This window comes from Vidua chalybeata, chromosome 4, assembly GCF_026979565.1.
Source record: "Vidua chalybeata isolate OUT-0048 chromosome 4, bVidCha1 merged haplotype, whole genome shotgun sequence".
NCBI lineage: Eukaryota > Metazoa > Chordata > Aves > Passeriformes > Viduidae > Vidua > Vidua chalybeata.
In genome coordinates this window covers 69,230,109-69,253,285 of record NC_071533.1, presented here as the reverse complement: position 1 = coordinate 69,253,285, position 23,177 = coordinate 69,230,109, and the positions used below count along the sequence as shown (strand labels likewise).

At 38.3% G+C, this 23,177-nt stretch overlaps 1 protein-coding gene across 13 annotated transcripts in view; it reads left to right on the top strand.

Annotated features, from left to right (window-relative positions):
• Positions 1-23,177, top strand: part of CTNNA2 (catenin alpha 2) — a 459,487-nt gene that overhangs the window by 48,227 nt on the left and 388,083 nt on the right. For all 13 annotated transcript variants that reach the window (XR_008430399.1, XR_008430402.1, XR_008430400.1 and 10 more), the window contains exon 2: positions 6,641-6,747. Coding sequence is in view for 5 of the 13 variants with exons in the window: in XM_053940057.1 (XP_053796032.1) it covers positions 6,646-6,747 (102 nt within the window). In the remaining 8 variants the exon portion in view is untranslated. The remainder of the gene's footprint in view (positions 1-6,640; positions 6,748-23,177) is intronic.

Sequence of the window (23,177 nt, the reverse complement as noted above, 5' to 3'; positions counted from 1 at the left end):
ACTTAGGTTTTTATTGCTGAAAAGGAAGGTGATTTTTGTAAATTCAGCATATCTACAATAATTTATGTGTCTTTTACAGATAATACTTTGCTGTATGTAGAAATTTGCATCATTTGGGGGGAAATATGATGGATAGAGTAGGCAGAGTGTAGGATCTGCACCGAGGACCTGATTTAAAATGATTTGGTTTTCCTGGGCTTGCAGCATGACCTGACATGAACCAGCCTCCCAGCAGCACTGAGCTCAGGGGCTTTGATCACGTCCAGAGCTGTGAGAGAACTTTTATTAGGAGGTGTTGAGGAGCTGTGTGAATACACAGCAATCTGGGGGAAAATCTATGGTTGTGCAGAAGAGACAGGGCAGCCTTTTGCTGAGGCCTGGGCTGCCTTGTGGTACAGATTCCTTAAAATCTTCTGTTTTCACTGAGCTTTTAGGGAAACTCCCCTACCTTGACTGTAAAAGTTACTCAGTGGAAAAAAGCATGCTTGTATAAATAATACAAGATGAATTATTTGAATAAAGGAATTTTATGTATGGCTGTTCAAAGCAGCTTTCAAGCACTTTGATTGCTTACTCGTATTGGAGTAAATTACTTTTCATGTGGTTCTACTTGGAATATTTATTAAAGCAAAGAAAAGTGAACAATCCTATTTTTCATCCTTCCTAGGAGTAGCACTCCCTAAATCACCAGGCTTCTCATGGAGAACCACCCATTAGAAATTTAGGTGTTTTTATGATTGGATATTGGGTATAACATCCCCCTGAAGATCTTCTAAATAATAAACTTCACCTGAGTGCTGAATGATGGGAGAGCCCAAACAGGCACTCAGACTCAGCTGTAGGTGTGTGAGCCCTTAAAGCAGAATTATTTTCCTAGGACATAGAGTAGATAAAAACTATTTGGACACTGTATACAGTTAAGGTTTGCACAGAATTTTGAGGTCCATTTTCACTTTGTAGTCGAAGCAGAGGCAGCAGAGGGTCGGGCGGGTGGGTGAGGATGAGACCTCTCTGTTACTCCAACCCTTACACTGGTGTTTGCACCTTCCCTGGGAGATTTTCAGGGCCTCTTTGGTTTCTGAAGTCACTTTGCCCTCACACCTAATGCAGGTCTTGGTGTAGGCTGTTGCCTCCAAGACTGAGCTGGTTAATGTGACTGAAAAATGTGAATCACTCCATCCTTGCCTTTTTTTAGCTTGCCAGTTCCCGTGTTGGGGCTCTGCATGGTCTCTGTCCCACTGGCTCTGTTACCACGGTAATCCTCCCCTTGTAAAGCCCTTTTCCCTCCTTCCTTGGTGGTTTATTGGTTAGAAATCTGAGTTTGCATCACGGGCTGCTTTCATTTAAGGACTTGGTTTTGTTGAGGCCAAAGCAGAATCTCGCCCCACTGTGGAGGTGGAGGGTTAGCGGAAGGGGAGAGGGCTGTGAATCCCAAAGGAAGTTGAGAGCTTAGAAAAGCTCCAATTAAAAATTCTCTGCGTGGTTAAGCTTGGGAGTGGGGCCTAAAGGTTCAGTTTGGCTTGTTTCTTCCCCACCTAAGTTTTAGGAAAGAAGAAGAGGAGTCACATTCACGAAACAAAATAAACAAGCGTGTCAAGAAGTTGTTGTTGAAGTGTGGAGACAGATATTCCTTATACTCCTCCAAACCATCCTGCTCTGTTTATTATTTTTTTCCTTTGCCCTTTCTCCATTTTTTTAAGCAAGGTGATGGGAAGTGCCCACTTGAACTCTGATTGTTTCAGCCAGATCTGCTGGAGGCTGTACTGGGCTGTCATTGACTAATGATGAGAGCTTTTTATCTGCAGAAAAGCATGTTCTCTATTCCCTTTCCCACTGCATTTTTACTCCTCATAGTAAGTCTCTGTCCTCTTTCTCCTTTATTTCCATTTCTGTCCATTTCTCCTTTATTTCCTTTCCCTGTATGCGCTCCTGCTTTTTGTCCTTCTGTCTCTATTTGTATTCTTGTGTGAGTGGAGACTGAGAATGAGCAAATGGGCTGGGAATTGTGCTGGAAACCAGGCTCCCTTGAGGATCAGAGCTCTTGCAGCTACACTTTCTGCTGCTCAGGTCAGAGCAGAGGTGCAGCTGGCACTGCTCAGTACTGCAGATAAATGTAAGGGAACAGAATCTTGGCTGTGTGTACCACCAGGTTTATATATCTAAATATATCTCTGGATACATATCTCAGTGCAGCCCTCTGCCAGCCAGGTCAGCCAGGGCTGGGCTCTCCAGGGCTGTGTGTGTTGGTAGGATTTCTGATGTCTGAAATCCAGCCTGTGCTCCTGCCTCCCCCGTACCTGAGCTAATCCAGAGCCAGCTCGTGCATCTCTAAACGCTGTTATGCTCTGTGGGCAGACTCAAGGGTATTACCATTCATGTGTTTAGATTTCCACCTCCCAGTGAAGCAAATGTCTGTGAAATCAGTCAGATTTCTTTTTTTTTTTTTTTTTTTTCTCTGTCTGTCTCAAGAGCTTGTGTATCCTGCTGGAAGGAATTCTGTATCCCTCGCAGAAGTCTGTCTCTGTGCAGAGAGGTGTTTGTTTTGACGTGGTTCTCAATCTTCAGATGCAAACCAAGGAACTGCAGGCTGTGTTGTTCAGTTTTTAACTCATCTTAAACCAGTTTGTGTCTGGAGAGGCTGCCCTGTCCTCCACCTCTGCTGCTCTTCTGAGAGCTTTGGTTGTTGTCTGTGCTGCTTCAGAGGCAGGCACGGAGCTGAGCACTTGTGTAGGGTTAGTGTTCAGGCAGGTTCTGCTCCTGGTGGAATTCACAGCCCTGTTACCAAGGGAGAAGGGTAGAAACCTGCAGGGAGAGCTGAGCTGGGAGATCAGCTGGGTTTAAAGCACGTGTGGAAGTGCCTCACTGATCTGGACACGGGGAGTGCAATCTGGGGTGGTGACTGATGGAGGAGAATCGCATGTAAAGCAGATTTTCTTCACTCATCCATGTAAATGCCTTAAGCATTAGGTATTAAACATTGAGTATCAAAAAGTTAGTATTTTAACTTCACTATTTGGAAAGATGGGCTAAATTATTACAATTTTGCCTTTTGACTCCTCTCACCTTACTGCTTTTCAACCTTGCTGGACATCTTTCTTTCACTAATAAATATAATTTTTTGCCTTCCAGTAGCAAATAGAGTGTTGGAAGTACAGACTTGTCCTGCCAGCATTGCCAATCTACTCTTGTCAGCTGATTAATCGTGCAGCTTTGCTCTGAGTCAGGTAGAAAGGGTTTTTACTTTATTCTGGATGAAATGTTTACCACCTTTCATGTCTGCATTGCAGATGTGAGCTGGACAAACATCTGGAGGCCTGCTCAAGACTGGCAATGTTTATATTTCTAAAAAAAAATTATCACTTTGCTTCAGCAAACGTTGCTTTTACCGATGAAAATTTTAAATATTTTTACTCTTACACTGGAGTTGCAGCACAGAAATGAGCTGCAGTCACTCGTGAGCAGCTCTGACCCTCAGAAAGCTCCTCTGTGTGAGTCACTCGGAGAGTGGATCTGTTGTGGAGGAAAAGAGGGAGTTGTAGTGTGACAGACAAACAATTCCACATGCTGAACATTTTGCGTTCGTAGGATGTTTTCCAAAAAGTAAAATTATGCTGTGTGAAGAGGCTGGTGGTAAGGGTGGTGTGGGGTTAGACTTCTGGGGACTGTTATATAATGGAGAATTCTACTGATGTGGATTTTGGCTCCACTTGTTCCACTTGTTCAAGTAAATACTTGTTAGTATTTGCTAAATAAATACTTATTTTCTTCACAGATAGGCTTTGAAGACAGACTGGCTAAACAAATGCTCACACTGAACATTACTGAGCTGGATAGAGACATTTCTGTATTGCTGTGTTTAGGAAAAGCTAAAAGCTTAGAACAAGAGACATTTTTTGGCACATGCTCAAGGAAGAAGAAACACAGGCAATAGAATTCCTAAAATATATTCTTGAAGGAAGTCTGGAGGTAGTTTCAGGATTAGGTCTGTGTTCTTCTATGGCAGTATTATTACAGCACTATTAAATTGCATTTCCTTTCAGTGGAGTACTTAAAGCTACTTTTGGGGAATATTTGGTCAAATAGTGATAAAATAGTCGTAGCATCCTGTCCTTTATCCAACTGAGCAGTCCCTGTTTGCCTGTTTGGTGTAGGAAGTTCAGTGTAAAAATTGCAAGGAAGAAAGATTCCATATATTCTTACATAAACACTTGGGCAGGTAACTTCTTTTTAGTCTTGTCATTTAAAATTGCTGTTGTGACAGCAGCTGAAGGAGTGTTGAGAAAAATACATTAATTTTACTTTTTTCTTATTTGCTGTTGTGGTGTAGATTTGACTGCGAATGAAAAACTGTCATAAGTTTTTAATAAGGTTTTTTCTTGCATGTACCCTTTTTATATTTGAAAGCCACTGTGTTGGAATTAGTGTTGATTAATTATTTGTTTATTTATTTTTTGTTGTGAGGTAGGATCAGGAGAAAGGTAAAGTAGGTTTAAAATTTTAAAAGGGTATAAAGAAAAATTTATTAATAGTAACTAAAAGAAAGAGTAATAAAAATTAGAATAAAATTACCCTTTTATATTGAGTTCTGAGGGGTATTTGTTTTATTTTTTAGTAAAGGTTGAACCTGAGGCCATATTCTGGCTGTAACAACTGATCACCCAGGTTATTTTTAGTATCACCTGCATGACTGCCATCCACTGAAGTTAATTTGCTTTTGTAGGCTCTGGAGTATGGTACAGCTTTGAATTTGTTTTGAATTATGACAAGTTTGAGTACTCATGTTAATAGTTAGTGAGGAGAAGTGTGCTTAGTGAAAAGAAAAACTGTGACACATTTGAAAATATCCTAACTCATAATTAACCAATTATTCTAATTGTCTACTTCAGACTTTTTGAATTCCAGAGGCCAACAGGAGTGGCAATCAACTTTATATAATAAAGAAACAGGCTCCGAAAGATAATTAAATGTTGTGTGTTGGAAAAGTGATGGCTCCCACATCACCCATGTTTACAGCAACTGGAAACTGTCTCACAGTTTTCTTTAATCACGCCTGGGTGTTTTCAGCACTGGAAAACATGAAACCTAATGGGTTTTTGTGGAAGAGAGGAAACTGAATAATAGTGATTTCAGCACTCACTAGATATTATCTGATAATTCTGTTACCAAATGTTTGCAAGTGAGAGGAGGCTAATGGTGGTTTTATATGTGATTTATAAATATATTGATTAGGGAGCTCTGGTATGCCTCTCTTTTTGAGCAAGTATTTAAACCCAGTGAGAATCTTTTGCAGAGACTCACCAGCCTGTTTATATTGATTGATAGTGATTCCTCAAGACACTCTCCTGAGTAGAGCAGTAGAATTTATTTTGTATATACTGGATAATGCTGCTAAATCCTAAGTACCTTACTGAATTATGCTTCATGAAGTGGATTGTGATTCAAGGAGCAATAGCCGAGTTTCTTTTATTCCCTTAATTATGGTGGTGATTCATTCGTTTATTTATTTCTAAATTTTAGTACTGAAATTAGCTTATTGATTAAAAATACTAAGATAAAATACTAAAGTTACTAAGTTAAAAGTACTAAAATTGTTTTCTGAAGAAAATAATTTAAAACTTTTGGGATATTGTATACAGAGGGGCCTGACTTGAATCTCACACAATGTCCAATATGGTATTACTGGTTTGTCTTTACTTGTAAAGTGTTCTCATGGTATACAGGACTTATAATTTCTCATATTAATTTTAAAATAAAGGGAAATATTTAAATTAGAATTATTTAACAGGAATTTTTTTTCCCCATTGGATTGGATTTTTCTGTCTTCTTGGGTTTGGTAGACAGGTTAATTTATATGTGGCTCTGCTTGTCACCCAATACTTAAATCACTTTCCAGCTCAATGAGGTGCACTGGATGTCTCTTACAGCCTGACAGCTGGACTTCTCTGTATCTGGAATTTCCAAAATAAAGTCAACTCTTTAGAAAATTGCATGGAAACCCAAACTGGTGAATAAAATGACAGAAATTTGCATTTGTCTTCATTTTGGGCTTTGTTTCAGCTTTTAAGCCTAAGGGGGTCTGGAGAATCTGTTTTGTCTTTAAATGAGCACTCCTCTTCTTGATGCAAAATTAAGAAGCGCTGAATACTGTGGGGGAAGTTTGATTCAAAAATCTGAACAGAGTTGCTGAATTTGTTTTATTCCACTTCTGACTCTTCCAGTTCCTTGCCTCTCCCACTCCGAGCGGCGCAGGGGGATATGGGGGTTGTAGTAAATTCATAAAATTTCCTCACACTTTTCCCCTGCTCCAGTTTGGGGTCTCTGTGTCTGTATTTGGGGTCTGTCCTTCAGGATAAACCTGCTCCTGCCTGTGCCCTCCCTGGGATGTGGCTCCTTCAGGACTCACTTATCTGCTGTGGTACTCCAGGTACAGGAGTAAAAATAATTTGGAATATAAACATCTAAGCACCCACTGGATGTGGCAGTGGTGCTCCTGGGAGTTCTTGGGAGTAGAGGAGCACCAGCAAGATTATGGAGAAGTATTTTATATGTGGCTGTATATATTTATTCTTTGCATAAATGCTATGCAGTATGTGGATATTGCACTAATAGTTTTTGTGCTGTGTAATTTTATCTGTTCCAGGGAGTATGACTTCTGCAACGTCACCTATCATTTTGAAATGGGACCCCAAAAGTTTGGAAATCAGGACTCTCACCGTAGAGAGACTATTGGAGCCACTTGTTACCCAGGCAAGTGTCTTTGGTTTTTTTTTTTTTTTTTCTTTCTTCAGCCTCATGCTGTATTTACTCTTTACGTAATTATCTTAATAGTATTTGATAATAAAAACGTAATCAGTTTTTGTTCGTGATCTCTGTTGGAAAGCTCTGTTCAAACATGTTTAGAGACTCTTGTTCTAAATAATTTATAGTCTCAAAATGTGAGCAGGAATACAGTAGCAACAACTATTTACTTATGTCTGTCTTATAAAGCAATTTAGAAACTTAACAAACAGTCAGTCTAAGACAGGGATCTGACTGAGACATGCTTCTGGTTTGTCCATGAAAGACAGTTTCAAAATAAAAACAAACCAAAACCAACCATCCAAATTGCAGAAGCTATTAAAACCTCTTTCATTCCGTCCTGCTGTCACTAGGAGTGTGTGCAGAGGTTTGATGCCTTTCTGTTTCCAGGTTGCTCTTAATAGGGAAAGCTGCTTCTTTAATTCCCCCAGAATGGTGTCTCTGTATGGCTCCTCTGCTCTTTCAGTGAGTCACTTTCCAAAGAAATGACATCTGGCTGTCTTTTTTTGTTTTTGAAAAAAAGGTATGTTATTTCTCTACAAATTATTCTGGACATGACAGCCTCTAACTGTGTACATGACTTTACAGACTCAAGGCAGAGAGTCTGTCGTTCTTTCATTCCACATGGAGATAACATGGTGACTAACTTCCATTATAAACCCTGATAATTTTGTTCTTGATATGAAAGACAGACTAAAATCCTGAATTCACTGTGAAACCAGCTGAAAATGAGGTTGCCAGTTCTCTATTATTCTGGTGCTGATCGACATCAGCAAGTGAAGCTGCTGTGCACCAAACTCTGTTGTGAAACCCAAGTTACTGGGTCCTCTGGGAGGGAATTTCCTGTCCTCCTTTTGCTTTATTTTCCACTGCTTTGCCCAGAGAAGAGAAAACATCAGCCCAGAAGTACCACTGCAGCTTCATAGTTTCACCAGGTGCTTGCTGGGTTAACTTTGGGCTCAGCTACACCTTTGTTTGATAGCGCGCTTGAGCAAACGCAAATCAAGAAGTTACAAGCTGAGCTACAGGACATGGATTTCTTCAATGATAAAAACTCATGTTCCCAAGATTGTATTTTGATGAGCAACAATGTGTTTCTATTTTAGCAGCGTGTCAAAGAGACTAGGGAAAATAAAATGCTGTCAAGAGGGGGTAGAGAAATGTCAGGCTATTGTTTTATTCAACTTTTATGAATATTTCCATTCTGATTTCATCTTTTCATAGGCTTCTAGATGATATGAATAAATAAATAAAATAAAACCTCCATTTTGAACATGTAATATAATTTCTTGTATTAGGGAAATAAGTAGATTTGCTTATTTCCCTTTACTTTGATTCCAGGGGAATATGTTTGACTGAAATGTGTTTTATGAGCCACAAAAACATAATCACGAAAGCTCCAAGTGATGAAGAATGTGTTACCTTCAGATTGCCTTTATCTCTTGCATTTCTAGCTGAGGCTATTCAGCTGCTCTTTCTGGTATTTTTTCTCAGATAAGTTAACAATCATCCCAGTTTTAAAGACTTTTTGGTTTTTTTTTTCTCTGCCTGAAATAGCATTTGCAGTCTGGTCAGGTCTCTGGTTTACCTCTGCCTGTGCAGTGGCAGCCTCCACAGGATGCCACGTGCAAAGATTGGGATCTCCTGAAAAAGTTTCAAAGCAATTTCCTTCCTGAGAGAGAGAAAACATCTAATTTGAAACTTTATCTTGGCAAATAAGTAAATAGATACATGTATAGGCATTTAATCCCATTCACTTTGAGCTCTGAAGTCCACTTGTGGATTCAAATGAGCTGCTTAACGAGGAGGTCTTAGAGATGGGAAGTTCTTCCATAAGTCATTGAAAGAGGTCACTGGACAGAAGAGAGAGATTTAATGGCCACAAAATGCAGCAGAACTTTCACAAAAGTTCCTGAGCAGCCTTTGAAGGCAGTCCTACTTCCTTAGAGTAATTCAGGTTGGAAAATCCCTCCAAGATCATCGAGTCCAACCTGGTCCCAGTCCCCACCTCGTCCCCAGCCCAGAGCACTGAGTGCCACGCCCAGCCCTTCCTTGGACACCTCCAGGGATGGGGACTCCAAACCTCCCTGGGCAGTTCCACTGCCTGACCACCCTTTCAGTGAAGACATTCTTCCTGATCTCCAACCTGACACTGTTGTTTTGTTTTTTTAAAAGTTTTTTATGTTTTTTAAGGTTTTATTAAAAATATTTTATAAAATACTAAAACGTGCTGTAAAAACATTTTATAAAATATTAAAACATTTTTATTAGAGTTTTTACACACTGTTTATGTAAATAATGATTGTTTTACGTTCTTCTTTGTGAGAACAGAGAATTGATAGACTAATAATTTGATCAGTATAGTTGGAGAGGTGGTAATTTTATTTTTTAACTTACTGTTACTTTTAAAATTTTATATATTATGATGTTACAAATAAAAGTTCTTATTTTTCTTCTTTTCCAAAAAAAAAAAAAAAAAGTACCTTTTATTTCTAACTTTGTAATATATAGAATTTTAAAAGTGACAGTGGATTGGAGGATGAAATTCCCACCTCTCCAACTTAATAGTCTATCAATTTTCTCTTCTCACAAAGAAGAATGTAAACCAATCATTATTTACAAAAACAGTGTGTAAAAATACTAATAAAATATATAAACATTAAAAAACCCCTCCAGAACTTAAAAAAAAACAAAACAACATGACCCTCCCCTGGCACAGCTCGAGGCCATGTCCTCTCATTCTCTTGCTGGTTGTCTGGGGGAAGAGGCCAATCCTCACCTTGGCACAACCTCCTTTCAGGGACTCCTAGAGGAATTTTGACCAGCAGTTTGGAGCAGATTAAATCCTGAGTCCCCTACAGCCAAAATTTACCTGATCCTGTGATTTCCAGCACCACCAGGACAGATTCATGTTTTATTTTGGCGTTTGCATTTGAATAATCAGAGTACCCTCATATTCTCCACGCTGTATAATTTTGGACAGTGCTGGAAAAACTGGAAATTATTGTACACAAGTTTTAGGGCTCCAAAAGTGCTAATATAGCCCTTTGTATCTGTGAGCTTTTACTCTGAACTCAGTGTACGTGTAGGCACATGACTGACAGTTTTCCAGATGATGGCACATCCACTGGTTTTTACTGATACTTTGGAGAGTAATGCAGAAATGTGATGTGGGTTTGACAAAGAACACCTCAGTGAGTCAGGGTTGGAGAATGGTGCATTAAAAGTGAATTTTAGACAAGCTCATTAGTGTTCCACATGAGAAAATGTGGATAACCTGGGAACTGATTTAGAAGAAATTATAAGACAAGAAGGTTGTCTGAGCTGGAGGCAAAAAAAAAAAAAAATCCCAAAATCCATTAACTGATCATGAGAATGCATTAGAAATGACAGAAGTGCATTTATTCTAGGAAGCCCTGAACTAGCAAACTAATTAAAACTTTGTGTGGCTGTCAGAGATGTGAGAGGGTTGGAGCTGGCTGGGGTACCCTGTTCCCAGTGCTTGTTGTCATGGTGGAAGAGGAGCAGGTAGGGCCTGTCACGTCATTTATTAACTTGCCATTCCTGAGATTTTCTAATAAATACGTGCTGGAAAAAAATCATTAGAATTTCTGTTCTCCACAGCGTTGAAATTACTAATTGAGATGTGTCTCTTTTCTTTGGCTTTAGTGTCACAATTAGCTAAAAGCATAAGGTGATTGTATTTATTGCTAGTTTTGTTTTCTGACCTTTTTTTTTAACTATGAGTCTTAAAATTTTTAATACCATTACATGTTTATAAAGAAATACATAACTAAAACATATTTTAAAGGGTTGCTGCCTATTACTCCCACCTTCCTGCATGGTTACCAAGTGGGTTGCAATTTTATTTGTTAGACTGTGGGTGGTTTTCCTAAGAAAAAAGAATTTCATTTTTAGGAAGGTTTTAACTGCAATTACATGGTATTTTATGTATAGCTGAAAAATAAGACTTTTGGAAGTTATCCATAAGGAGTCAGGGGATTTGTTTTTGTGGCTGGTGGTTTTGAGTGGTAATTAAATATGAATATGAATGCAATATATATATGTTAAGAAGATAAAATAAATAAATGCCAACTATAAACCACCAACTTCCATGCAATTGTTTTTTAAAAAACACCAAAAAATAGTCACGTATGTACAAACAGATGAAAAGATGAAGGAGCTGTGTCAGGTTTTTGAAGATGAGGAGATTTGCTCTGTTGAAAAGATTTAAATTTTCTAATGTCACTCTGTGGTTCTTTTCAGTTTTGCCTAGGACTTTTAAATATTCAGCCTATGTGGCTGTTTTACAACTGTGCCTTTATTACCAGAACCATGCAGCAGTTGTGCCTTTTAGGATCTTTACATTTTTGGACTGTTACTTCTTATTCCATACTTTTAACAACAGCACAAATAATGGCGAGTGTTCCTGTTGCAGATTGTTTGTGACTGATTCTGTTTTCCTTCTGTGTAAAACACTTTTGTTCTTCTAGATTTGCTGTGGAGAGACAGTTCTGATTTCAGTGCATGTTTTGTGGGTTTTTTCCCAATACATTTAAGATGCCAGTTACAGCATCTTAAATGAAGCAATAATCATAAGGCAGACAAAAATAATTGATTAATGATTTTGCATTTTTTAAATAACATCACTTAGTAAAAGTAATTGCCTATACCTATGAAATAAATAAGTCATTGGGTAAAATTCCCAATAGTTTTATTTCGTGTTGTTTATGTAGAAAATCATAATAGTAATGGGCAAATTTCTATATTGCCATAAATATATAAACATAACTGTATTCCCAACAATTCTAATTAATTGTATATTACTTACATTTGGTGAACCTTGGTTTTATTGCATTTGAACCCTAAATCTGCTGTGCTCTTTTCCATGAGAAAGACATTATTTATGAATTTTGTCAGCTGCACTGGAACCACGGCTTTACTTTTATAGGGTTGGTGAATGTCTTTGCGTATTTCAAACAAGTTTGGGAGAAGGTGGGTAATGGAGCACTTCATGCCTGATACCTGTTGCACTTGTTTTAGTAATTGCACTGAATTCTCCAGCAATTTCTTTATTTGGTAGCTGGATTCAGCTGAAGTTGCCTTCAAGACAGACCTAAGGGAAAATGAATTATAAAGGTTTATTTTGTGATCATTCAAACTCAATTCAATTGTATAAGGTAAATATTAGGTCATTATTATTATTTTTTTTTTTATCTGAACAGGACTATTCTCCCAGTAGTGAAACTAATTCTTGTTTAGGCTCTTTCTGTAAGGGCAGTCCCAAATCAGTGGTGTTTTTGGGAGTATGGCAGCCTAGACTGTGCACCAGCCTTCCCTGGAATGGATTAGGTGATGGCTGATCCATGTCAGGGAGACAAGGCCAAATCATATCACAAAAGCAATATGGAAATTTTCTCTCTGAAACTGAACTTCAAACATTTTTATGAAGTTACTATGTTGAATAGGAAGAGAATCCTCCTTTTCTTTCTCCAGCATTATAGAAGCATACAATTGTTTAAGTTGAAAAAACCCTCTAAGATCATCAAGTCCAACTGTTCCCCAGCACTGCCAAGGCCACCACTGACCCATGTCCCCAAGTGCCACATCCACACAGCTTCTAAATCCCTCCAGGGATGGGGACTCCACCTCTGCCCTGGGCAGCCTGTTCTAGTGCTTGACCACCCTTTCAGTGAAGAAAATTTTCTTGATATCAAATCTAAACCTCCCATGGCACAACTTGTGCCATTTGCTCTTGTGCTAAGTCTCTACTATGTATTGCTTAAAATAATTCCCGAACTGAACACTGCCAGCTGCCTTTTCACTTCAGGATGTTTTTTCAGCCATTAGAGAGGCATCTGCTGCACTCTGGCCATCCCTGTTTCTTGTTGCCATTGGATTCAGTAACATTTGTGCCTCTCTGCCAGCTCTAGTTGGGATCCTCTCAGCATGGAGACTTTTTGTGCTGTCTAGGAGAACCTTTAACTAAATTTTGCCTTCTCTATTTTTACTCTGCCGTGCTTGGAAGCTGCAGGGTATTTTTAGTGTGCAGTGCCCTGTAAGATCTGGGCCTTGTCAGTCTGTGCCTCCCATTTTATTCACTGTTCAGAGGTGTTTATGGGTGTGTTTGTACTCTGGATTTTGTGCATGTGCAGGTTGGCATTTCCAGGGGGAAGAATGAGGACTCAGAGGGATTTAGGTCTCATCCATTACTCCCATGTTCTGCTTTTATGGAATGATAGTTCTTAACTCAGAGCAATGCAATATGATGGCTGCTTTTTCTCCTCTCCTGCTGTACAAGTCAATGTGGAAAGATGGTGAGGAAATTCGTCCCTGGTGTGTTGTAGCTGGAAATGCAGATTGTGCTGGGAGCATTTTGGGTGTGCAGTAAGCTGTGACTGAAAAAGCTCATGGCTAAAATGAACCTGCTCTAATTTATATGAAATGCTGGATTTTCCATGCATTGGATAACTCCTCAATTTTCTTCATCATTAGGCAATTATTAGCAGCTCTGGGTTACCGGAAAGTGTTTTTGTCTTTATGTGATACGGACAAAATAATTTTCTTTGCAGAATGGTTTGGTTGGAAGAGACCTGAAAGATCACCTTGTTCCAACCCCCTGCCGTGGGCGGGGAAACCTTCCACTATCCCAGGTTGCTCCAAGTCCTCTCCAGCCTGGCTGACTCTCTCCTGTAAGTGAGGGAAGAATTAGTGCAAGCAGTTTCATTGCTGGAGCCCAGGAAGGTCCCTGATCCTGTCTCCATCCTGTGTCCTGAAATAGTATCTTTGGAACTTGTCTAGACAGCTTTCCAACCCAGTTCTATTCTTGCAGATGGTTTTCTGGCAGCTTTCATGGAAGACTTTTTAGAAAATGTTCTTGCCTGGGATTTCCAAACTCTAATCAAGAAGATCAATCTAGTTATTGAAGTGTTTTTCTTCTGCTTGTGTCCTTGAGGATGTATAGAGAGGTCTAGTGAAACAGGGATGAGCCTTTTACATGTCCCCAAATCCACAGCTCAGCAGGTTCTTAACAATCCTGTTGATTTAATTTGGGTCATCCCTGTAGAAGGGGAACATCCAAAGGTTTTGAGGGAAAATTGGCTTTGATTGCATTTTTAGATGATTTTTCCCAGTTTGCTTGAAAAGCAGTTCTGTGTTTTGGTTTTTTTTTTTTTTTTTTCAAAACATCTTCTGTCTGTCACTTCCAAAATTTCTCAGGGTTAACAAATACATTAGCAAATGACATTAGTTTTCTTTTATGTTAAAAATGATGATTAAACCAGGATAGGTATATCACCTCATGTTGTAAAAGATGATTGCATAATTGAAAGGCAGTGGCATTGATACAAAATCAGAAATGGATTTTCATTTTGGCTTATAAGGAAATCTTTGTTTATAACATAAAACTTCATTTACTCAAAGTGTTTGACACATTTTTTTTCCCAGTGGTTAAATTAAAGACTTCAGAATTACTGCAGCAGCTAAAAGTGCTGATATAATAATTTATATAACTGGAATGGTTCTAACTTTAGGATATTTTTCTCATACAAATGTAGTGCTTTAACAGGGGGGTAAGTTCAAAAAAATGTTTTTAATATCACTAAATATGAATCACATGTATTAAAATAAAGAATTTTAGTCACATACTGTATGAGCAGGGTCTTGATATGGTTTGTTAATCAGCAGCTTCAAAATAACTGTTCAAATATCCAGCTGAATGGGAGCTCATCATATCATGATAAAATGATCCTTAAGTGCATCAGCTGCTGGGTGTAAAGTAAATTTTATTTAGGTGTTATTATTGTTGTAACATAGTGTTTGTTTATGGGATTATTATTGGAAGGATTTTCCCTTCTCACAAAAGCTGGTGACAAATTGGAATGAGATCAGAGAAGAATTATGTGAATTATTGTGGGTTTGTATTTTAATGGAAGCCTAAAGACTTTGGATACATTTCATCTGTACAAAGGCTTATCAGTTAAAAAGAAATTGCCTTAAATTTGCTGCCAGTATAGATTTTGAGACTATTTCTGGTAGCACTTACAGTGTAAATAATATTGTATGATTCTAATCTAAACTAAACTAGAGTATGGGATTCACACCCTGAAACTAAAACATCCAAACACTAAACACCCTCATCAGGGATTTTGGAGTAGGCATTTGCAGGACAAGTAGTAACTTAGTAAGTTGAGAGGTTTTATGTTCTTAACCAGTGTACGTTTGTGTATCAGCAAGAGGTTGTTTTGTAGTGAAGGTTTTTTTATTAATCCTACAAGATCCTCTGCCTTGAAAATGAAATGGTAAGTGGCTATAAACTATAAAAAAAGGGTAAATTACATACAAGCTGGAAAGATGGGAAAATCAGTGCTACCTGAATATTTGATGAAGAATTGGATATATTTTTGAAGTGTGGCACTCATGAGGCATTTTAAATCCTGGGGTCACTTTGGGCCCCTCATGACAAGGGAGACTTTGAGGGGCTGGAGAGAGCCCAAGGAAGGGAACAGAGCTGGGGAAGGGTCTGGAGCACCAGGAGCAGCTGAGGGAGCTGGGAAGGGGCTCAGCCTGGAGAAAAGGAGGCTCAGGGGGGACCTTGTGGCTCTGCACAGCTCCTGACAGGAGGGGACAGCCGGGGGGGTCGGGCTGTGCTCCAGGGAACAGGGACAGGAGGAGAGGGAACGGCCTCAGGCTGGGCCAGGGGAGGTTTGGATTGGATATTGGGAAAAAATTTGTCATGGAAAGAGTTGTTACACATCTCTGGAAGTGGTCAGAAACTGTGTGGATGTGGCACTGGAGGCCGTGGTTAGGCGTCCTTGGTTAATGGTTGGACTTGCTGATCTTAAAGGTCTTTTCCAACCTTAATAACTCTGTGAGATGCTTTAGGTCCACCAGGAGTCTTAAAACTGGCAAAATAATTACTGGAAGAACAAAACCCTGCAGTAATGGGTCTTCTCTCTTTCTGAATCAGGGAGGGAGCAGCGTTGCTTATGTTCTGTCATCGAGCAGATTTGCCAGGGAAAAGAGAAAACAGAGCAGCGCCTCTGTGATTAAATATGTATGTTTCTAATGACTTCAGGAGCAATTTGGATATTGAAGTTTGCAATCCGTCTTAGCTTCATTCTTCAGAGTGATCTGAAAATCTTACTAATTTTCTTCTTTTTCATTAACTTCATTAGCTGTGCATGTCATCAGTCTGCAAAAGTTAGAAAGGATAGAAAATAATCCTAATTACAAAAATAATACCGTAATTACAAGATTTTGCTTTGAGGTGTTAATTAACCTAATTCTAATGATCCGTGTTCTGAGGAGCAGTGGCAGTTTCTATTCCATTGCCCTTCAATATGTATTTCTGAACACTGACTGATTTATTTATTACTGATTTATTTTATTATTGATTTATTTATTTCAAAGATCTCAGGGCGTGGGTACATGGATATTTTGGGTTTGTTTTCTGTTTGTTTCCTTTGTTAATTTCCTTGGAATATTGATTCTGTTGAGTGTGCAACTTTGAATGGATCCAACTGGACTTTTTGGTAATTTTGACTGTTTTATGAAATTAATTAATTTTTTTTTTTTTTTTTTGTAACTAGAGAGATCTGAGCTTTTGGCGTATTTTAAAGATGACCTTGATTTTCAGCCAGAGAAATTTAGATGCAGTTTTGCCTTAAGAAAATGGTGTAATTTTGCCTTAAGCACAATAGTGTAAATTACTGTATTTGTTTTCCTGTTTGGTAAATTAATTTTCAGTATCTTTTCTCACAAGCTCATCAGTGGTTGATGTTCTTGAATATTATGTGTCTGAGCAGCAAATGCTCAGATTGGGAAGAAATATCCTCTTCTACTTGTCTCTTTCAATGGGATAATTAATATTTTCCCCTTTTTATATTAGAGTTTCTCTCTTATTTAGTCTATTTCTCTGTACTCCAGTAGTACTTTGGTACTCACTGATGGGACTTCAAACCTTTTACTAATTTATAATGAGGGTATTAAGGATATATAACTCATGCTTAGTTTATTCAACACAGATTAATTCAATATTGTGCAGATGACCTTTGACGAATACACAAGGAATATTTCTCTGCTGAGTAGAAGTTTTCCTTTTTGTAGATATCAGTTTTTTAAAATAAGTTTTTTTAATATCCTAAATGAACTCAGCCCTAGAATTTTCATTCTCATTCAGTTTCTTGGGTCAGTGTGGAACAAAGGACTGTCTGCATGAATTTCCTCTCTTCCTTCATGAATAAAAGGGTATTTAGCAAAAAAAAACCCCACATTCATAACAAAGTAACCTTGACACTTAATGTGAGTATTGTTCTTTATGAACCTGTTTTAAATTTGAAAATTGAGTATACGTAACATTTTAACTAATTAATTTTCACTTAAGAATTTAAGAATTTTCACTTCAGCTTAATTTTCACTTAAGAAACTGGTAGTGTGGAAAAGGACAAACCAAAAGTGTTGGGTTTGCATGGCCAAGTTTTGGTAGGGAGGGGACTGCAGGGTTTGGTGAGAAGTTGCTGGAAGCTTCCCCATGTCCATGGAGCCAATTCCAGCCAGCTCCAGGATGGACTCACCACTGGACAAGGCTGACACCTCTGCACTTTCTTGCTCCTTATCTCCTTGTACAAACAATTAATCTGTAAGTTTTCAGAGAAGGGTTTTGGAGAAACGAGATCTGCAACAGGAGTTAATTTTTCTGATTCATTTCATCTTGCTCCCTAGTAATGAAAATGTATTGTATCTGCTTATGCTAATAATAAATACTTCCACTGGAAGGTGTTCATGTAAAAACATAATGAATCCAGTGTGCTGAATGGCTTCTGAATGTGGAGTTGTTTCCAGGGAATATCTATTAATGTATTCAGTTTTTTCCCAGGGAATCACACCAATCTGCACCCTCAGTGTGGAATGATTAAGCTTTTATTACTCTGCTTGAAATACTTTAATTGGCAGGTAGTTTTATCGTTTCCTGACAAGGATGGAAAAATTTGAGGGAAATTAATGCATACGAGGCCTAACATCTATATCTGTTTTAATATCTACATCTATAGATACTAAAATAGATATAGATAGATATCTATCTTCTTTTTCTTCTTTCTTTTCTGTCTGCTCGGTACATATTCTTTAAATCTGCTTCATTCCTATGTTCCACCTCATAAGATCTCTGTAAATGCTTCCATAGCCTGTAATATTTATTTTTTTTTTCTTTTTAGGCTGAGTATTTTTATGTATGTGCACTGTGACATTGTTGACTGTTGGAATGTGGTGGATTAACCAATCTCGTGGCAGTGTTTTTACCCTTCATGGAAAAGTTTTAAAACTGTTTTTTATTTTAGCAGTTCCTGTCTGTCACAGCTGAAGTACTTGTTAGGATAGCTGGAAACATGCAGGTGTATCCTTGTTGTAGTGCTGACTGTGACCACTGAGTTAATTTTTTAATGGTCCATGCCCTGTAAAATGAGCATTTCTTTATGAGCCACTGATATGATGATTAAATCCACTAGCAAAGAGATACATTCATTTTGTAGTTTCTAAATTCAGCAGCATTCCAGCTCATATGTTCAGGATGTATCAGGGTCACATCATTTACTTCCAGCCAGAAATCACTGCCACTTTACACACAACCCTTCTCATCCACAGAATATTTTTAATGGTGTTACTGCAACTCTCAAGAATTCCTGAAAGTCAATTTAAATGTGTGTTGGAATCCGAAATGCAGAGCACTCTCAGAACTTCGGGCCTGTAAGCCAAAGCTTAGAATTAAACACAAGATTTGATCTAAGACCTTGGAAAAGGCTTCCAAACTTAGGTGCTGGAAGCAAGAATGTGGATTTATAGTTTAAAGCAGAGACATGTTAAGTAATACAAAGTGTACAGTTTTGGATATTAAAAAATAAAATAGATACAAAAGTAAACAAAGAGATTAGAATGCAATACTGTAGGTTTGTGTGCCATAACACAATTAGCTAAAAATAGCTTACACTATTCCATAAGTCCATAAGACAAAATATTTAAAGATTTCAATTCAAAAACAAAAATATCCTTCTAGTAGTGTTTTATTAGTCAATAAATCCTTAAAAAGTAATGTAACTAAAAGTCTTGTAACCTTCTAAACCATACTATAACAATGTGTGCTGAACTCATCCTTCCTACTTAAGTAAAAATTAGGAAAATAAACTGCGTCATCAAAGCCAACTCAGAAGTCGCATCTCAAATTCCTTCCAAAATTCCCCACAAGTGAATTCTCACAACTGTGCTTGTGTTTGAGCACAGAAGAAGAAAGTCCAGGCTGTGAGCTGCATCTGTCCCCTGCCCTGCGTGGCAGACAGCTCTGGAGACAGAAGCTTCTACTTCCTTGCTGGTTTGCTTGACCAATAAAAAGAAATAAGGAACATTATTTTCTATTTTCATCTTTTGCTTGGTACCTGGTTGCTAGAGATTTCAGTCTCTTTGTAAGGGGCTTTCCTGTGTTTCCAGCTTGGAAAACCTGTCTGTCAGGTTTTGTTTTACCCTCTCAGAGGGCATCCTCTGAGTCCATCTCTTTACTTGCATTCTAATTGTTTTGAATACTGTGTAGAAAGTAGCATTAGGTTTTTTGACACTGGTAAAAATTTCAGCAGTTGTACTGGTCTTTGTATTTGGTCTCTTTAAAAAATTAACTTTCTTCTAGCAGTAGACAAGCTGCAAGAGTGGAAATGATTATTCTAATCATCATCCTAGAGCTTTTTCAGGTGTTTAAATTTTACTGAACGAAAGTGCTCAGTAAGACTGAGCACTTTGACACTGAAGTCTGAAGTTTTGAGCTCAGTGTAGCAGATCATTGCATAATATTTTATACATCTTTAATGAGAGATTAGTAATGCATTTGTTCTGCACACCTCTCAGCCTTTTTCACTGAACTGAAAGTGTCCAAGAGTAAAATAGGTAAAATCAAGTTACAAAATTGTGTTCTTTTTTCAAGTGATTTGCCCTGCAGTTTTCTCAGTAGATGTTAGAGTCTGTGAAGGATGCTGGCTGTGGGGTTTGTGCTTTGTTTTTTTGTGGTTTTTTTTTGTGGTTTTCTTTGGGTTTTGTGGTTGTTTTGGTTGTTTGATTTCAGTACTTTTTATTTATTTTCTTTGTTTTGTGACTGTTTTGGTTTTACAACCCGGCACCAGCCCTGGATGAGCCAGCAAAGACGTTTGAACATCCGTAGATCTTTTATTTTCCATCTCCCATGGAAATGAGATGGAAAGCCTGGAATATCAGTTTGTACTGAGCTGTGGGGGTTTTGTGTATAATCAAATAGTGGCTTTATACATACTTTTCATACTTTTGTCAGCAGAGAAATTAGAAAACAATTATGTCAAAAACTAAGTCAGAATAAATGAAGATGCTTTATGAGCTTTCCTTTTCATTAACAGTGATGCTGCTAAAGCTGATTTGACCTGAAGTGGGATAAATCCCTTAAAAGTCTTCTGCAACCTTTCCTACAAGACTGCTGGGACAGGGAATCCAAAGGATCTTTAAGTTTCTGTAACATCCTCGTCCTCCTGGGCTCCCCTCCAGCCCTTTGCTCTCACCAATCACTTGGGTTTGTCCCCAGGCCCCATCCTGTTCCAAAATACCTGTAAAACTTAGAAATTGCATGTCAAGAAAGTGCAATTAAATATTTTTGAACTGGAAAGAAAACAACTGAAAATGTTAAAGGTCTCATTCTTTATGGAATGGAATTTTGTGAAGGAAAGCAGTTTTATTACATTAGAGGTGAGGGTGTGAGAAGTTCAGTTTCAGAATTTAGCTTCCTGTAGTGACTTTATGAAGGATTGTCTTACTGCTCCCATTTGACCATTTTTGTCTATTCTTTCAAATACCCTTTTGGCCAAAAAAAAAAAAAAATCTAGTTATTAGATCATCAATCTAGGTCCTGTGATAATTTCTTCTTCTTCTTTTTTTTTTTTCTTCCTCCTTATTATTCCTGGATATGAGACCTGGGTCCTCTTAAATTCTTTTCAGAATCTTTGCTTTAAAAAAGAAATTAAAAATCACTGCAGTTTTAACCCAGAGGCTGTAGTGCCTTTCTTAAGGCCACACTCCGTGGTGGTCCTTGATTTTCTCTGCCAAACTCTTAAAGTAGATCCTTGCTTTTACAGTTGCTGTGCCAGTGCTCCTTAAGGCTCCCATGGTAACATCTGCCTCCAGGTTTTTCTTTACCCTTGACTCTGACACAGCTTTTGAATTTGTGTGTTTTTATTACAGGAAAGGGCAGAAATCAGCAGGGTTGCATTTATTAGTTTAGAATTACCTGTTTTTAGAGAAAATCGTTTCAGGTTAACGGCCTGTTGGCTCTGGATTCATTGGCTGGTTGCATATTGAGTTTCAGCAGGCTTGCTTAAAGAAGTCTTCATTGGAAAATCAGTCATGTTACAATTGTTCTGTGGAACTGGCAGTCTGAGCTGCAGGTTTAGTTGCAAATTTCACATTGAATTGCTGGCAAATATAAAGGTAATGCACACTGTGGATGAGTCAACTCAGTTGCAGTGAGTCAGGAGCTCTTCTAATGTGTCTTTTACTGATATGGCCATCAGAATGCTAAGGCTTCAAAGGAAGGTATAAAATTGAATGTAATATATCATTTTTTGTATCCCTTTTCTCCATCTCACTGCCCAGTACTGTACAGAACATTTTCCTGTTGATTCCCTCATTGGTGGCTGCTCTAAACTTGCACGAGGCTGTGCTGGGGTGGGGATGTGGGGCTGTCACTGTGCTCTCTGTGAGGTGATGGATTTGTCAGCACAGTTCCTGAGCACTCTGCAAGGAGCTTATTGAGCCAGAAAATGAATATGAGTAATCAGCATCTCATTTCACAGAAGTCCAGCAGGGAAGCCTGTGCTGGGTTCCAGAATTTCCATTTCTGTAGGGTGGAACTATCGAAAACGTAATTGTGGCATCAAAATGTGCCTTTTGCTGGAGTCGTTAAGTCCCACTTTTGTCCACTGAGAATATGTGGGAAACTTGATATTCATAAAGCCTTTATTAACATTTGTAATTTCATTTTATATTCCTGCATAGCTCATTTTTACTTTTCATGAGATTTTTATGATGTTGCTTATCCTTGTAAATGTATTTATTGTGGTCTTACTTTAGTAAATCTCGTACAGGTTACTGAAGAACTTTACATAAAAAACATGATCTGAGGCTCTTTTATTGTATTTTATTCTGGTTTGACACATTTTCTTTTGAAGTAACTAAATCTCTGTATTTCAGATGTTTCTGAGACTTAGTCCAGATTTAGGTTTAATAGATTTTGGATTTAGTTAAGATTCTGCCTTGATACAAGGTGCATATATGAAAAAAAAATAGCATTTTGCATTACATTTCCCATATTGATCAGGTCAACACATTCTGTTGACTGTATTGATTAAGTCTGATTAACCACCTTAGACCTGAATGCTCAATTATTTCATGGCAAGATTCACACATTACTCAAATATTTTTCCTTTTATAGGAGGTGTTTTAGAGGAGAGTGACCCATCCACACACACACAAAAAAAAAAAAAAGGTGGGGAAGGACAAAGGGGAAAAAAAAAAGTTTTACTGAATCAGATTGTTTGCTGCTGCTTCTAAATGAATTTGGAAAATATGTTTTGAATATTTTTCCCCCATGTAAGACTTTTGATCATATTGTGTCCCGCAGCACAGTTAATATTCTAAAAATGCTTCTCCTTGGAGATGAGATGCAAATGACGGTTCACTGTTCATCAGGCATTTCTGTTTGCTGTATCCTATTTATTCATTTAGCACAGATCTTTATTTTTGTAAGCCATTCCACACAGGAAGCGTAAGGCAGCTATTCCCACGGGAGGACCAGGGAGCCAGTCAGCCCTTCTGCAGCTGGAGGATGGGAACTGGCTGTACTGGGGAGCAAATGGTGGGGATCTGGGAAATCACAGCCCTCCAGGGGCTGAAATGCTCGTGGAATGAGTGCTCACAGAACAGCCTTGTCTGACTTAGTGTGAGCACTTCATCCAAAACAAAGAAACTGCTTGCAGACTTATCCTCTCAAGGTAAATTTTTATGACAATAACGTTGTCCCTGAGTCTCTTACCAGATGTGTGTAAAAGATCAGCAAAATCTAGTCATGATGAGAATCTGACCTGCCTTTGCCTTGCTTCTGAAGTGGCTGATTGGAATAAAACATTGCTGGATGAGACAGCTGAGCAGTCGTCTGACTTCATGAAAGAAGAAAAATAACGAAAACGTCAAGTATTTGGAGAGCGCCGTAGGCAATTGGAAGGTTTTGGAGCTCAGAGGAGAGATTGCTGTTTTGTGACACACGTTTGAGGGGCTGTGGTACTGCAGGGATGATGCACCAGTATGCTTTGAAAGAAAATGTCTGT